Below are 18187 nucleotides of genomic sequence, written 5' to 3' on the forward strand. Positions count from 1 at the left end.
TTAACTTCCAATAATGTCTACTTCTTTCGTTGAAGTTTTCAGAATATCTTCACAAAGCTTAAAGCTCCTTCGGTATAAAATAAAATTAATTTCTTTTATCTATCTAGGGTAGATGTAACCCCCATTATAAAACGCGACGTAAAACCACTTACAGCTTCTGCAGACCCTATTTTCAATGTTTTGCACGGAGAAAAGTATGGAAGCTTTAAATTGTACATATAATTGCCTCTACAAAAAGAAGGATATTCTAGTGCCCCAAACTCAACCCCTGGAAGTGGATAGAATTTCATTTGAATCATATACAGTGAAAAGCAGCTGTAACGAAAAGATCATCATCCTGACCTTTAGATAATGATTTTGTCCATCGCCCCCTCAACCCCTCAATAAATTTTAGGATCGTTTTATAGTTATTCCACCCAGTGTATATCAGTTTTACAATTTTGAAATAACGATTCAAGGGTCTGGGCGTTGAAGGGTTAAAAATCAAGACAACGATCTTAGATACAGCTGCTGTTCACTATATATCATTCGAATAAAATTTCGCCCAACTCTGCCCCCAAATCCCTCCTAGTTAAGACAACAGGATCAAACATCAGTCCCTTACAGTATCCTAAATATCCTAATACCAGATTCCAGAAGCCAATCATCCTGGTCTACCCTCCCGAGCCACGATTAAAAGCCTCGGAAACTGTTTGCCAAAGAATAATAATTAAACACAGGTGATGTTAATTGAGCGTACCCACGAGGGACGTGTTAAGAGCATCGTTATCTCGTGGGGATGAATCATTTGCACTTCCTCCTCTCCCACAAATCCTTAATTAGATCTATCCGGCAGCAATGAGACGCGGATATCCGTCGGTGGAAGAGGGACGATGACAGGAGAACGATGCTGCCCCCACCGATTTCGCGCATGCTGGTTTTTCGCGTCGAGAGGGGTTGGTTGTATCTGGCCTCGGCGGTGGCGGATGGCAGAGTCTGCTGCGTGCAGTCGGCGAGGGTCAGGGGGAGAGGGTGGTGGTTTCGTTTTTGGGGAGTATATAAAGAGTAGGGTAGACTCGGAAGTTTCCTCACTGTTTTCCGGTAGATCGACGGGGATACACTTTTTTTCGCCACGAAGGTTCAGTGAAAGAGAAAACACCAGAACAGAAGAGGAAAACACTTTCTCGTGGGTCATATCGATGTGTTTGTCGGTTTCGTAGTAGTCACGTGGCTGTTTTCCGGTGTTGTGTAGCCTGGGGGTGTGTTGAGAGTGTTTGTTTATTGTCGTTGAATCACAAAAAAAAAAACAGAGAATGTTGAATCGTAGCAGCGTGACGCCGGACGATATCGTCGAGGAACAAGTAATAAATCCTGCTGTCTACATCTGCGCGGCGATCGCGTTGGGCTTCATCGGTTTCTTCGGGTTCACGATGAACCTGTTGGTCGCGGTGGTGATCATTAAGGACGCGCAGAATCTATGGACGCCTGTCAACGTGATTCTTGTCAACCTAGTCGTAAGTGATATTCCATCGGCATTAGACGTGATAAGCGTCTTACCGCGTTGTTTTCACAGCGAATCGGTTGTAGAATCCCAAGCAATACGGTATTGATATACTCGTGGTAAATACTGGAAGCCATCGGCTGAGGATAAACGGTCCCTGGAGAATCAACCTTTGAAACCACCTAGACTCGGAAATTGCGGAGATATCGGGGGGTCTAATTAGAATGTTTACCGAGGCATAGGGTGGGTAGGGGAATGTAAAGATATTCGCTTGTTGGGCTTGCACTCCCTCCCACCCACCTGCTAAATTTCTCGTTGATCCCCCTCCCCCGCTGTAAATGAACTTATTTTTTTTTTAAAAAGCATAGAATTACATTTAATATTCTGCAGAATTATGAAACAGGCAGTCTCTTTGGAACTTCATGAAATTGCAATTATTCCACGGAAGAAAATTGATTATTATCGCGACCAGTATACAAATGCAAGACTTCAACAGGCACTTTAACGAACACTCGGTGAGGATGCCGTAGAAGCAAAGTTTCGTCGCGTTCCAGAGGAGGGGGCGTTCGAATTCCAAAGAGACGCGTTGCGAAACTTTCGCGTAATCGCGTTCACGGCACCCACTGACGGAATCTTTAGTCTTGATTTAAGAAGCACGGTATTTCGATGGAATGCAGGTGGATCGGAGCCTTTTATCACGATAGCATTCGCGGGAAATGTTAAGGTTCGCGTAAAATACGCATGAGAAGTCTCTTTCTATGCAACCCTTTCCAAGTAGGTGCTCACACACGGGACAAGAGAAACGCTTCTGTTGCCGTGTGTGTAAAATTATCCCCGTTCGAAATGCTATTGACTTCGTGAAACTCCGATACGGAGAACTGTTATGGTATTAAATTGCCGGGACAGCAATTACCGTTGGCCCTTTAACATCCCAATGTAATGGGTATGTCACATCTAGAAAATCATATTTTTAGGCGTTTTCGTCGTGAAAATACAGACGAAGTACATGTACTGGGATAATTTTTGAGTTAACTAATCACAAGGAATAATTGGTTTCCACAGTAGAGGGGTTCGAGCGTTAAAGGGATTAAAATAAATTTTGAATAAAAGTAAAAAATAGGTTCATTTAAAATCGATATTTTTGACTTCAATTCATAATTTTTAAATAACGATTTAAGGCTCTTGGCATTAAACGGTAGCATTCTCTTACATTACTCGATAACTCGGCCGATCGAATGATCCCTGCGTCTCTAGGAAAGAATAATACGATCTTCGTAATTTCTTGTAACTTTACAGAAAATTTTTTTTTCATTAATTTAATTCGCAATTCGACATCCTCTGAACTATCGTTAATCGGTTATCTTTGAAACTTGTGTCGTTAAGCCTCAATGTTCGAGGCTCCCGTACGTTGTGCAAGGGTTCGTTACAAAATAAGACCTTGTTACATCGCCTTGCAAGAGAAACCTGATGCGATACAGGGACCAGAAAGTAATGTGTACACTGCAGACGCGAGGGTACGTGTCAAAGTTTACCGATATTACCTCCTTGAACTTTTACGACCTACTGGCGACGTGGTCCACGAGCAGTGGAGTTAGAAAAAGGTTCGTCCTTAGATAGAGTTCGATTTTAAAGGAGGAGTCCGATGGACGCGTTGCTGCCCTTGTTTAATCTCACGTCCGCCACCTCTTCAACAAGAAGGACCTAATGAAATTATAACGCGAGCCTCCCCCTACTCGCGGAGAAGTTACTTTGTAAAGAAATACTCCTCTGTGGGGACGGTTCTCACCCTCTTTTAATTCGCCCTCGCCTTTCTCCCGTTTCGAATACCGTCTCGAACACCCCCCGATTAGGGTTGCCAACCGTCCAGGATTGGCCTGGAGTTGCTACTTCGATAAACTTTCCTATAATTTATGCAAATACTGTTTCATATTTTTTTTTTTATATATAGACTTAATATTTCACCGACACTGTAAGGAAGTCGAGAAACAGGGTAACACGAAGGGTTATCGAGATATTGGGACTGGATCTCGGAATCCATTGATCGAAACGATATTCTCCAGTGCTGTTTGCTTTGGCAGGGTCTCTGATGGCGCGGTAGTGTCACGGTATTTTCGTTTAATATTGCCGAAAGTGCTCGAAACTAAGCGGAAGCGCGCGCGAAACAGGCTGTTCCGGGAACGGGGCGAGTTCCGGCGACGGTATGGAAAATTGAAAAATTATCGTGGTTCGATGTCGAAGCGTTTCGAGTTTTCACGACTGACCTTTTTCCATATATAATACATACACACATACATATCCCCCCGCTCACTACGATTCCATGTCGGTCGCGCAGAAATTCGGTCATCACTTTTCGTTTAATTGACAACGGAACGGGATCCCCCGTCGAGGATACACTGCTCTTTTAATGAACGACCGCGATGATATAATTCGCTGCGATTGCAACACAACGGTACCCGGGTTTTTCAGAGCAGAGGAGGTAGATGGGAGGGGGTGCTGGGGGAGGGCAATTAAATCAGCGTGTAGGTCCTGTGAAATTTCATTTGATGTTTATATCTGCGTGGTTGGAAATAAATGTCCCGTCTGCTGGTTCTTTCGACGTGCCGACCGAATTATCTCTACGCGGTAGGAAATAATGTACAGGGTGTTCCATTTCGATCTTGTGAATGAACGACACAGAGTATCCTGTTGCGATGGATGGTCTCTGGAAGCTGCCCGATCGAGGGGATGGAAGGAATTTGAAAAATGTTATACCGAGACGTGGCCATCGATATTATACTGTGAATACAGATGATGTACAATCGAACGTCAATAGGAAATAATCAATGTATATGGTCAGGTAATTGATCATCGGGTATCGGAGATGTCTGGTCACGAAAGTGGATAGATCACTAAACCAAATACGCTGGGCTTCCAGATTGAAGAATATATTCTTAAAAGAATTTCTCGGAATATTATAATCAGATTCAGAAACAGGGATTTCATTGCAGAAGTCGAGGGAGAAGATTTCATTCTGGGAAACTTTACCGCCGTTTCGAGGAATTCATTCCCCTCGCTTGGCTCGCGGAAATTAAGGGCGCCGGGAACGCTTGGAAGATTACGTTTGTTTTTTTTTTTTATTTATTAATGTTAAAACCGTCCCGCCGAGTCAAAGGATACTTTTCCCCACGGCGATTGCACAAAAGCATGAACCAATATGCACTCAACCTGCAATTTCCTTGGTACATTTTAATATCGATGGTCGTGCGAGAAAGAAAGGTGGACGGCCAGGTGCGCGAAGTTGGTGGGCACCCTTTCAAACACGGGGGGATTAACCGAAACTTTCGGTCGAAGCGAAACGCGAGTAAAGATTTCACGTCGGATTTATTCGTTATTCGAAACTCTTTATCTGGACGATGAATCTGCCCGTATTTGGATTGTTGGATAATAAATGACTATTTTGAACTGAAGGGATTGAACGATTATGGTTCGTGTTGAGCAGAAAATTTTTCATCGAATGGAGATCCATATCAATCGACATATTCTTACCAGCGAGAGCTTCTTGATCCTGTATTTAATAATTCTTAAGTAGACAAAGTGAAGCATGTTGAAGAACAACATTTATTATGCAAGAATCTACTACATTTTTCTAGAGAAATAAAAGAACAAGAAGTGTCTGTCTCGTAAAGAAAAAATTCCTTGATCCTTAATACAAGTAGAATACCATGGATCGATACATTTTCTTTACTAAAATAAGAGATCTGTCCCCTGAGAGATTTAGTAAATATTGAATCAATATATTCAAGATGTTAACTAGACGATAGAATTTAACCTTTGTAGACTGATCGTACACTATTTAAATGAAATGTATTAGGTATATATTTACGAAACGTAACACAATCCCTTGAAATGGTGCAATAATTTCTGACGTGTACTTTCAGGTCGGTGACTTTTTGGTGGCCGCCTTTGGGAATCCGGTTGCCATGGTTTCTGCGATCCGAGGAGGATGGTATTGGGGCTACAAAGTGTGTCTCTGGTATAACATATTGTTTATTAACTGAAATTACACGGGATCTCTCTGAGGAGCGGCGAGGTAGCCCGGCCACTCCGTTCCGCGCAGTTTTCTTTTCACCCTGAACAACCGTCGTCTCCCTTTTGTCGCAGCCAGTGCTTAGAAAATAATTGAATCGCGACGTCGCTGTTTTCGTCATTTCCCCCCCCCCCTTCATTTATCTTTTTAATCGAACACTTGATCGAAGCCCACTCGAACCCCTTCTGTCGAATCAGTCGAGGTTGCACCCTCTCTACCTCACGATGTTACCAATTTCTCTCGAATCGGACACACGTGACTTTGCATCGAATATTTTCAAAAAAAAAAAAAAATGTTCCAAAACCATGACCCTGGAAGAAAGCAATCCCGTTGTGTATTATATTCACGGGGGAGAGACTGCATTTTAATCCACGCGATCGCAAATTGCGTAACAAACCAAGGGAACTGTGAACACCCGACCAGCCCGGCGTGGAATTGTAATTTAAACGGTGGCTCGTTTCGACTTTCAGCCGAAGTAAAAATTTTCACAGCTACATTGTAAATATTTCCCTTTCTTTAATTGTTGATAGTTTTGCGAGATATAAGGAGTGGCCATATTGGAAGCATGGACGGTATTAGGTTCAGTCACCCTAATTATCATGCAAAAGGAGAGCGGGTCGATAAAGATGCGGTTCGTTTGACGTAATTGCCGAAACCAGGATCGTCGGGACGCTTAACCATTCTGTTTGCAGATTACCATGGAGCCCGTCCTATGTGCCGTCTTTCCTGGCATCGGTAACGATTACGTTTTGCCCTTTTCCGTTCGAACACGCCAACAGGCAGTTTTACGACCATCTCCGTCCACTCCTGCCATTTTGTCGCGTTTTATCATTGCCAATTAATCTCCCTCCCTTGATACTTCATCCTCTCTGTGTCACTCTTTGGTTATCGAACGATACAATTGATCAATTTTTTTTCTACATTAATTTCACTTTGTCGTTGTCCTTTCCGGTTAATTAGACTCGATCTGTTGCTCTTCATTAGTCCCTTTCACCTAGCTGTCAAATTAGCCATTTTTACTCCCTTCCCGGTTAACATAATAATCTGGACCTTCGTAACACTTTCGTTTCTCTTTTCACCTTTCACGTGTTCTTCGTTGGTAAAACGTATCGAAGAGGAGGCGATGAGGAAACGATGCGTTCGAAGTTATATATCGATATCAGAATTACTATCGACAGCTAAATTGACCGGGGAGGGTACACTCTTGCACATTCGTTGACTCGAGTGCATATATATTTATTTTCTTTTGTAACTAATTTTGTTAATTAATACTATTCTTTTTGGTACCAAAGGGATTTTTCCTGTTAAATAAATTAAATTAAAAGAGCTTAAAAATTTTACTCCGACCAAAGAACAGCTGAATAATATTTAATGTTTGCTGAATCTACTTTGAAATCGTCAACACGAATCTGACTCGATGTTACAAAGCATGGGGTTTTAAATCAAAATGTGATTATATTCGTTCTTCACCTGTAATTCCCACGAATCTATCTTGAAGTGGACTTTGGAGCAAAAATTTCGCGATTAACAGTAAACGATCACAGAAGCTGCGTGATTGCGATCTAATAGCCCGAACAGCTTCTATATCCGATATTTCTGGAACGACATATTGGAAGTTAATTCCGACTGCTTTCTAGCGCGTTACTTCGAGTCGAGGACATCATGATTTCCCGCGAGAATTTTCCATTCAATTTTACCGTCCCAACGGCATCGCCCTTCTCTGAGGCGATAGAACCGGCGGACGCGAATTAATCGTATTCCAAATGCGATTCTATCGACGTACAAATTGAACAACTTACACTGGGTTCTTGCAACGTGAACCAGCTACGATGGAACATCAGAGATCGTTTCCAATACTCATACTGAAAAACTATAATCCTTTTTTCTTGAACTAAGAGAAACATTAAACGTCAAAAAAAAAATTTTTGAAAAAAAAAATAAAGCATAATTTCCCAATCTTTTTTAGACTCACTAACTCTTTGTCAAAGGTTTTTTCTGTTAAATACCCCCGTCGAATAAACTATCTCTATTATCCAAATTTCCAAGTGTAGTTCTGCATGTAATCTTTGAATCTTAAAAAGTTACATTAAAATTAAAGAAAATACAGTAACTAGAACATCTCCTCAGCACCCACTTTGGGAAGCTATGTTCTAAAGAAACTCGAAGGATATTTTCGAAAAATTTGCCCATCGATCATCACAGCACACATCACAGTTAACACACTTTAAAAATACACTAGCTCAAATTTCTATAAAGTCACCTTCATTTTCATTGATATATTCAAAATACCACCAATTGTATTTCTCCATCGTATCTGTTTTTGTATTTTCATTCAAAAAAATGGAGGTTACACTAACAAACAAATCAATATAGAAATAATGAAGCACAATTGTTAATTTCAACTTTACTTATTTGAAAAGCGAATGACATTATAGAAATTTCGGCCAGTATATTAATTACATACAGAGAAGAGTTCCCAGGAATGTTTCGTATCACAATAATTTCTGAATATTCTATCTTCTTCCGAAGGTACGCTTGGTTTATGTCTACTCTGGGATTCGCCAGTATCGGGAACTTGACGGTAATGGCGGTGGAAAGGTGGCTGCTGGTCGCCAGACCGATGAGAGCCCTGTCCATAAGGTAAATAACGTTCGATTTCTTCTTACCTTTACCAGCAGGCCGGGGCGTGTGTTCACTTCGTCCAGCGGCCGGTTTCGAAAGGATTCGGTTGATTTATTTTTTCTTTCTTTTTTTGCTGTTTTTCCCTCTCGCGAAAACGTGGCTTGATCGAAGGGGGGCTGAATTGTAGGACAGATCGAACGGGGCCCGTTCCGCTCCAAAAAGTCCCCAGTGTTGTCGCAACCGTATACCCACACGACGCACGTGCGTGAACGAATTATGAACGAAATGGATCGTAACAGGTCGGTCCGACACGCGATACACGTGTTACATCTTCCTTGGCGGACGGCAATCACAATGGTAATATTAATTCACGTGCGATTAAACCCGTTCGCATGGCGAAGATTACGCGTTCAGGTTCCCACTTTTTACCCTAAACGCGCAACGGTCTTCAAGAGGTTCTTAGTAAGGAATCTACAAGATTGTTTAACAATCGTTGGAATTTTATTATCTACATACACGATATAACTGATTATTTTAATGTTAGTTCGAGGAGGAAACCTTTAGACGTAGTCCGCGAGAAGAAAGTGTTTAGCGCCCGAACGGGTCAAGGAGAACGTTCCGCGGTCGTTAATTTATCCACCGTAAGACGGTGTTTCGAAACAGGAAAATTTATAACACTTTTAATTGAGTAGAGGGGAGCCAGTAATATTTTCAACGGCCAAGAAGATTTGCTGGTGGTTTTACTGAACCGAAGAGACTCAAGTTCGATAAACATTCCTCGATGTTTTGAAATAGAATCCGAGGATCATACAGGATAATTGTACTGTTATTTCTGCTGCTCTCGATAAAACGATTACAATATGCAATACGAATGAAGTTCGAATATTTTTTATGGCCCACTTTGACAGCCTCTAGAAGACTTTATAACTCCCCGTTTGTCCCTCCCTTACGAAGAGATCGCGTACGAGATTAAGTCTTCTCTCGAATCACATTTGCAATTAACTTTGGATTAACAACCGGCGGGACGTCTCTTTTCTTCGACTGCTTTCATCCCTGGATTAGTAGCCGGCCATCAAAGAGAAAGAAGAGATTATTCGCCGAGCTCTCATTAACAATAGAGGGCTCTTTAATAATTACTTAATTCCGTTTCTCTCGACTTCGTTCCACCGTGTATTTAGAATCCCCGTTTCTAAGGTAAAAACGATTTCACCACCGGTTCTCTATCCTCGATCCAAACACGTTCGGTTTCCGGAACCTATTATTTCACGTCTAATACAATTTCCGTGAACAGTTTTGCGATTTGCCGTGCTGTATTCGAACCCAGATAGTCCTGCGAGGTATTAAAAATTCGCGACCGCGATTCATGGATAATTTCCAGCGTGGACCGCAAATGAAACGCAACTTATTGCACCGAGAAGTATATGATTATACCACCGCAAAATGACACGGTAAGACAAAGTGTGGTCCATTAATGTCACAGGCTTCCTATAATTAAGACGACACATTTTACCACCGCCTTTCGTGCTTGCATCCTTCAAAAAATTAGCCTCTGAAGAACATGAGGGATTACTTGAAGTGGTGTACCTGAGACTGATTCTACTTGAAAAGGGATAACTTGAATTCAGCGAGAATTCAATTTTTTAGTAATAACTTTTTTACAAACGGCGACCCCCAACTAAAACCTTCACAACACAACTTATGGTGACTACCTTGACAACACATTGAAAAATCATCGATATCAAAAGTATATTATAGTAACGGTCCAACTTAGGCGATGGTCGAAATTGGGCAACATCCTTCCCCTCGATTTTTCACTGAATCAAGGAACCCTCTGCTTTTAACAGAACGGCCGCGATACTTGCGTTAATCGTCTGGATCTACGCCCTCTGTCTATCCGTGCCGCCTCTATTCGGCTGGGGAAGTTACGGCCCGGAAGCTGGGAACGTGTCGTGCAGCGTATCATGGGAGGTCCACGATCCAACGACGAAAAGCGACAGCTACATCGGCTTCCTCTTCACCGTCGGTCTGATTGTTCCCGTCATCGTGATCAGCACCAGTTACGTGGCGATTCTATTAACGTTACGGGGAGTGAGGAGACGAGCAGGTGATCCTGTTAGACTTTCTTCTCATTTAATTTGAAATTCTTTTCGTTCCGTGTCGCTCGGACCAGACGTGCCCCATTGGTCGTCTTTTCCTCGCAAACTTTTCACGCGTTCCCCGAAAAAGTTCAAAAATTCCGAAAGACGGTTGTTCCAGTCTCGATGTCTGAGCTCTATTGTCCGTTTTAGAATTGCAATTCGCTTAATTTCCCCCGGTGAACTGGTAAACGATCGAACGACGACTCGAAGCTACTTACAGCCCGAGTAAAACGCTGCAGGCACAATGGTTCGGAATTGAAATTTAGCAAGTGAAACGGTCGAAAAAAAGTTTCTTTTATCTTCCAGAAAACTTAAATCACATTATTATTAACCATAGAACGTTTGTTCTATGCATTATTAATCTTCTCGGGACCTTTCGTGTTATCAGCCTTGGTCAAAAGTAGAAAGAAAAACTTCCTTTAAAACTTCAGACTTTCATGAAAATGATCAGAACAAACTATTGATCATGACGTCGTCGAAGAGGATTCATAAAATTACTAAAAATGTGTTCATTTACGCTACTTCTATTTGAATAAAGTTTATAAGTTTCACAATTTTTTCGTATCGTTGAGCTACATAAGCGTATGGAACTGCTAAATTTTGATTCTGGACCACTTTGGTGCCGATCCTTCTTCGTTTTATCAAGAGGATCAAAGCCATTCTGTTTTACTTCTTGATCCCTTCCGGTTACGACATATGATCCTCGCGAAATTCACACGACATCGTGTGTGTCGGTTCTGTGGGGCGCAGTTTTTCGTTTTTTGTGATCCAGGTGCACGAGGAAGACGGGAGGCGAAGATCACGAAAATGGTAGCGTTGATGATAACGGCCTTCCTGGTCGCCTGGTCGCCGTACGCGGCCCTGGCGCTTGGCGCGCAGTATTTCGACGTAAGTAACGCGTGTGGATGTGAAAAGTGGCGAAACGGAAGCCATGAACAGCGAACACGTAACAGCAATGAGGCGTTGATGGGGGTAATGACGTCTAGAGTATCGGAAGTGAAGATTGTCAGGGGGGTCCATGAGACGGAGGTCGTTTGTTGCATGATAATGTATAGGTGCACCAAAATGAGTAGTCCATTATTTTTTAAAAAACTTTGTAGACTCTTCTCGAAATAATTCAAATACACGTCCTGTTTTAACGGCATCTCGTTATTTGTTCTCATCGTCCTCTGGCATTATGACTAAATAATAGAGAATTGATAAGATATTTTGAATCTGAAATAAATATTGCCGTCATATTCATAGAAAATGTGATTGGATCAAAACAAGGTTGGGTACATTTTATTTGAAATAAGATAATAAATAATCATCTGAAATAACGAATTATTTCAAGTACTGTATTATTTTTACTTGACACATGACATAAGAAAACTAATTTTATCCTATGTTTAATTCAAATAAATTATTCGGTTAAACACTTAAACGAATAAAAAATAAAATAAAAAATTATTTCATTTGAAATTCCAATAACGAAATAATCGAAAGGATTATTCATTTGTCTGTCGAATAAACTAACACATGATTATTTCAAATAACACGTAGCCAGATAAGATAATATATTACCTTAACGATTATTTTTCAAACAGTTTGTTTGCATAAATCTGGATCAAACTAGACCCAGAGACTGTTGCAGGCCTAAGTTTACCCGATCAGGTGCAAAAATTACGCACTAATAAGCGACAAGAAACGCATTTTGCAGCGTATCTCTAAAACTGGTTTGTTAACTTATAACTGACAAAGACAAATTCATATTGCTCGATGGCTATCGAACCTGTCCTATATCATCGCTCGAAGAGCAAATGAAAGTAAGCACGTTGAACGATCGCCTTTTGCTCCGAGTCTTTCAACAGTATTTCACCAAGGCTGCAATTAATTAATACGCGTATCTATGTTGATATATCTACTGTACACGTTGCAAGCAAAATAAAACATCGTACACGTCTCGAGAAAGCGACTCCTACACACAGACTCGCATAGAAAGAAACACTGCTGCGCGCAGAACAACCAGCCCGAGACGAGTCGTTTAGTCTGCACGGCACCGAGCGTTTTCAGCGAATGCGCGAGTCGCGGTGAAAGTATTGTTATAATTTCCTGATACGATTAAGTGTCATTAACACGCGCAGAGCCGTGACGTCAACCGACAATGAACTTCGTTGCTGATCAATGCTGTCTCTTAAAATCTCCAATATTATTTTCCCTCCTCATTAAGAACTGTGTACTTAACCGTATCATAAAATGAGGGTTTTTGTTCAAACTGGTGTTGGTTGTTCAGAGGTACATTCTAATCATCAACCCTCCGACTGTGAACAGCGCCTTTAGGCGTTCTTCATTCGTTACTAACAAGAAATTCGGAAATGACGTGAGCTTCTTTCGCGATCATTACGATTGTCACATTTTATAAAATAATTTTAAAACGAATAGATGTTTTTTAAATTACTCTCAAAGAACATCTCATACAACAAACGTTCTACTTCCGAGTGGTTCTCAGTCTAAAGACGAATTTACACTTTCACACTTTCGATACACATCGCGGATGATTCATCCAGAATCCTTTCGATTCGTCAAAAGTAGAGGCTAGCTCTAATTTATTTACTGGTCACTTTGAATGTTCAGTTTGGATGAAATACAGATGTAAAACAATCTTTACACCTGTCAGTGTGGATGAATCATCCGCAGTGTAAAGTCCCGATTTGCACATCCAAAGTGTATAAGTGCTAAATTTGTTTTAAGGGTTAAAATTGTCATTGGTAGAAGTTCACTCGCAAATCCAACCAAGTACATATTCAAAAAACATTCCATCGCGCAGATAGAATTCCATCATACTGTACGATTTCGTCAGAGAAAATGTTCCTTCGTGTCGTTCCACAGGCGAGACCATCAGCATCCTTGGCCTTGCTGCCAGCTCTGCTGGCCAAGTCCTCGATATGCTACAACCCGATCATCTACGCTGGCCTGAACAGCCAATTTCCACGATCCTTGAAGAAGATCTTCGACATACGAAGCTCGAGGACGATGGTGCCAGAGAGTCAAAACACGGCGTTGACTGTTCTGAACAGGCAAGAACAGAGAAACTGAGGACTGTCGAGACTCCCGGTGAGGGAAATCAACCCAACAACAACAACAACCCTGCGATCCTATGGATTTTGGGGGGGATCGTTCGAACAAGAACCGAGAGACCAACGAATACCATCGAAAGAACGCTTTCGACGAAAAAGGAATTCAATATATCCGCTGGAGAACATTTCAACGACGTGGTTCTTTCTTTAACCTTGTCTCCTACTCCCCTAGATTATTTGCCATCCTGTATTTTCGTCTGTGTACCAATTCGTGGTACGATCGGTACAGGATAAACAAACATATAAACATATCATAATTTATTCATTATTTGTCATCGTAGCGCCTCTTTTATTTAAAAAAACACTGTTATAACCTACCTCTGTTACTTCCAACCCCGGTATCCCCTCCCAGAATAATTGAAAATCCATTTCTGGGTGAATTAAGTCCACGAATTTTTTGTCCACACCACGTACATATGTGTATTGACTGTTCCCGTGAAAAGATTTTAGCAGTTAGGAGGGAACCACGACGGTCCAATGTGTCGAACGAAACCGACAGGTGTTTTCGTTACTTGCTGTTTCGTGTCTATGTACAGTCCTTGGATGTTTTCGTCCGTCTCGTCACGGTCCTCGTTAAACGACGACGGAGATTTCGCCGGCCGGACGTGTTAATTAGCCGGTTTGTTCGCGGAAACCGCGTCTGCGTGACAAAACGGAGAAGAGCGTGACGAACGCCTCGGAACGAAAGCCCCGAGGAGGATCTTTCGATTGGGTTCCAAGTCCACGCGTTAATGCCACAAGCGGGCTCTAGGTTTTACGGGAGAGAAGTTTCTGCGTCGAGAGTCGCTCTCGCGTGGAAATGTACCGTGAGCTTTTGGAGCTCAAGGGAAATATCCTTCGCCCTCTGTATGCATTTGGTTCCCGTAATTTGCCTCTTCGTTACCAGCCCCTTAGTTTGTGTTTGTGGTCGCTGTCATCTGTGTGTGTATGTGTGTGTATGTACACCCACGTGCAAACTCGGCTTCCACTGGGCGAAAAAGCAGTGTTGGGAAAGAGCCTCTTACTATGCTTGTACCACTTGGTATTTGGAATTACTGAAATTTATGCCAACTTAACATTCGATTTAATATTTATTTCAGTACCTGGAAGAAATTTACTAAATGGTAGAAGGCTTTCCTTTTACGCCGCTTTTACCCCCAACGGAAGCCGACTTTGTTGGTGGGTGTACCTATGTGTTTTCTAAAAAAGCGAATGCGGTGTAAACCTGGACCGAGAGGCTGGTATCCCATAGAAACTTAAAATTTCGTGGCAAGATCCTACACTGAAATATTCTTTATTCATTCTACTGCATTTTCTACATCCTTTTACACACTTGTAATAATACAGCATAGAATTTTGGAATTAAATGCAGACGAGAACAATCTTTCGCGCGTTTCAGTGTGGTCACGAGACATCCACGTTGCGTGTCCAAAGTGTAAAGAGTATAAACTCGCCTTGACATCGTAACACGCGAACGTCCAGAGGCTAAGCTAGGTCGTTCATCGAGGGGGCTGAAATACTCTCGGTTAATCGTACATCAAAGTGTATACCGGCGAACCGTAGCAGCTTTCTGGGGGACAAAAGGGTTAAGAGACAAAAGGCCATCCGGGCGACGAGGAATGAATCGCAAGGATCATCTTTGAGAGAAAAAAGTGGACATCGTTCCTCACGTATTCCCAGACGGTTCGCGTGCTCCGTTAATTCTTTCTTTCTTTCTTCTTGTTTGCCCCCCCCCCTGCACGGTAGCTCGAATGTGTTGCTCGTGGAATACGGCTAATTGGCAGAAAAAAAGGAAAAAGAGATAGAGATGAAAGCCGTTGGGTACCAGAGTACCAGAAGAGGAGGCAGACGCGCGCCTCGCAACCATGAAAAACAGGGAATCCGAGCGGGGGAGTAAAATTATTTTTAATACGAGAACGCCGACAACCCTCCGTTTCTTTTTTCCACCAGAGAGAGTTACTTGTTCGCAAGTTGTGCTCCGTGAAACGTGTGCTCCCTTTGCATTATTCATGCATTCAACACCATCGCGGACCAGCGCGTGTGCGAAAAAAGGAAAACTTATAGAAAAGGAGGGCGTCGATAAATAAAACGATTCCATCGATACCACCGGCGGTGGTTGCTTGCCATATCGGTGACAATTATTGTTCGTACGCCATCGACATTTTTATCCGAGGGACGAGCACGGAATATGAATCGTTCGCAGCTGCGAATAATTCCTCCTCTGTATTTTCTTTCGTCCATAGGCGTGTAGTTACGACGCTGCTTCTGTGGCTCGGCAGGGGGTGAGGGGACGATCCATGAAATTCGGATTAACCATTCGTAACACGGACGCGATTATGCCACCACGGCGAAAGTGAAATCGCGAAGAAAATTCAGCGTCGTCGTCGTTCGCGCGAATCGAATCCAGGTCTGCTTGCAACTAGTTCGGATACGAGATACCTGTTCTTGCGTTATTTACGGATTTTCGGACGGGATCGACTGTGCAATATCATTAATCGGCAATTTTCTCGTAACTGTAGTCGTTGTATCAGTTGAAAGAAGTTCAATATCAGTTAAATAATAATAATAAGGTCTTGATTACAACATATAAAGTTCAGACGAAATCACGAAGAACGATATTTTGTATGCAGGGTGAGGCAGTAAGAACTATTAACTCGTTACCTATTGGTTGTATGAAAAAAGACATTGCAATCGATAGAGCCACTGAAAAAATCGATCATATCAATATATTTATTGATTGATTTCATCATTCGATAAATTGGATCAATTGAATCATATTTCGTTTTTACGAGTAGCACAATAAAATATATGATTTTAACATTTCGAACGAATTCATCGACCTATAGTAAGCTGGCCTTGAGCTGACTTTGAACCTCCACATTGGACAAAACTACAACGCAGCATTAAAAAAAAGTCATTGACCCTGAAAAAGCTTAAGGTTACCTTGTTATGGCCGAACATATAACATACAAAAAAGATCAAATTGTAACCATCTGAGGAGTTCCTTCGAATGAAATATAATTCCTTTAGAACGTTCTGTGATACACCCAACAGGTAACGAGTTATTCGATATAATAATTCATATTTACTCATGTGTGTCCATGAAAAAAATTATTTATTTTTTACATTGATCACACGAATAATGCAGTAGTTGCTAAACTATTCCTAGTGTAATGATTCATTCGACGACTATCATTACAACACGTCATCAAAGTGCATCTATGGATACAATAAAGGTCTCCAAATGATTTCTGAATTCTTGGATATCTTTAGTATATATAATAATAATAAACAGTATATAGCGATAATTGGTATAGACGAAATAATAAAGAACGAAAACCGGAAGTTCTATTTCTTCCGAAAGATCAAAGTCAGCCTTGACGTTACGTCTATGTAGATCTAATACACGCCAATAAAATAATAATCCACATCGTTAATTACTCGTCGAATTACGAAGACAGCCGAGTGTTAACCTTTCTTGTACCTATCAATTAAATATGTCTCGCTGATTATAAAAGGAAGGCGTGTGCAACGATTAAACAAACTGCATAATTTCCACGGGAGAACGAGCCAGGGTATTACGCAAGGATAATTGGCCGTCTCGAAACGGCGAAAAATCGCGCAGAGACGGGGTCCGCGCGCGTATACATACAGGTTTCAAATAAAAACAGAATGGTGGACGGACGGGTAAGCGGTGATCGGAGATGGTCGAATTGGGTCGTCGCGAATCTTCGGCGCATGTACATATACGGTTGCTACAATCGCGGCTCGTGACTGCAATAAATCGCTGGACGAACACCGTGCTCAGAGACTTTTAGCAATTGATCCACGTGCTCGACGAAAGGATAAGGGGAAGAATAGTAATCGCGAAACGATGATCCTCTCTTCTCTGGTTCGCCTTCTATGGAGCCGTCTGATTGCACTCGAAAGTTTTCCTTCGACCCGACAAATCCTATAAAACCCATCTACGCCTGTTAAGAGACGTCTATGTTTCACGAAAATTTTTCTCGAATTTTTGTTAAATCAATCAACACCGTTTCACCCTGGGATTAATACTTGTGGGTCAGTCCGTGCATAGCGGTTAAGGTGGAATAAATTAATGCTCGAGGCTATCGCGAAATGTAACGGTATAAATTCATTTTCGGTTCCCGTTTCAACGTTGCGTTATTATTATATAACGTATCGCTATAGGTAACTGTTCGCCAGTCGATATGAAAATTGGAAATTCCTGAGAATATAACACAAGATCGTGAGTATCGATTAAAGCTGGTCCAATAAATTTATATAAAGTTCGTATACTTGGCGGCACAAGGGTGTGTTTACGCGTGGAATGTTCGGGACCCTGGATCGAAACGAACTTTTCTCCGGGGGGCAAATGGAGACGTGCGAAAACGAGCCCAGGGCTGAAACCACGCGACGGAATTAATTATTCCGTGGGGACGACGTCGTGAATTTCACCGGAGGATATTTTACGAAACCCGTGGCGGTATTTCATGTGTGTGCGTCCTGCGAGCAGCAGCCGTTGCAGAAACGAGCAAAACGAAGTGTATGAGGATCGCGGCGGCGGCTAACGATTAAACGGGACCCGAATGCAGATGAACCTGTCGAACTCACGTGAAAACACCGCGGCCTTTCCGTGACCCCATGTAACCGTTCGTAACGGGGAACCACGGGTAAACGTTGATCTTGAAATCGTTTCGATCGAAGAAACTTCGGGAAATTTCGGGGAATTGAATTACCATTTGCGATCGCAATCTGCGCGACACGTGAAAATTCGTTTATTTGT

At 41.9% G+C, this 18187-nt stretch overlaps 1 protein-coding gene across 1 annotated transcript; it reads left to right on the top strand.

The window, feature by feature from the left end:
* Positions 1–1292: 1292 nt before the first annotated feature.
* LOC107191514 (rhodopsin-like) lies at positions 1293–13381 on the top strand. The gene is made up of 6 exons (XM_015580576.1): positions 1293–1493; positions 5398–5492; positions 8076–8186; positions 10013–10272; positions 11079–11194; positions 13175–13381. Exons 1-6 carry the CDS (start codon positions 1293–1295, stop codon positions 13379–13381), a joined length of 990 nt encoding a protein of 329 aa, XP_015436062.1.
* Positions 13382–18187: the final 4806 nt, after the last annotated feature.

The sequence above is a fragment of the Dufourea novaeangliae genome, unplaced genomic scaffold (assembly GCF_001272555.1).
Source record: "Dufourea novaeangliae isolate 0120121106 unplaced genomic scaffold, ASM127255v1 scaffold228, whole genome shotgun sequence".
In the NCBI taxonomy this organism is placed as follows: Eukaryota; Metazoa; Arthropoda; class Insecta; order Hymenoptera; family Halictidae; genus Dufourea; species Dufourea novaeangliae.

What these genes read in the sequence shown, in the direction of transcription:
- LOC107191514 (XM_015580576.1), top strand. Translation starts at nt 1,293, where the DNA reads ATGTTGAATCGTAGCAGCGTGACGCCGGACGATATCGTCGAGGAACAA. An exon ending in GGGAGTGAGGAGACGAGCAG is followed by an intron (nt 10,273 to 11,078) that starts GTGATCCTGTTA and finishes TTTGTGATCCAG; the next exon opens with GTGCACGAGGAAGACGGGAG. An exon ending in TTGGCGCGCAGTATTTCGAC is followed by an intron (nt 11,195 to 13,174) that starts GTAAGTAACGCG and finishes GTCGTTCCACAG; the next exon opens with GCGAGACCATCAGCATCCTT.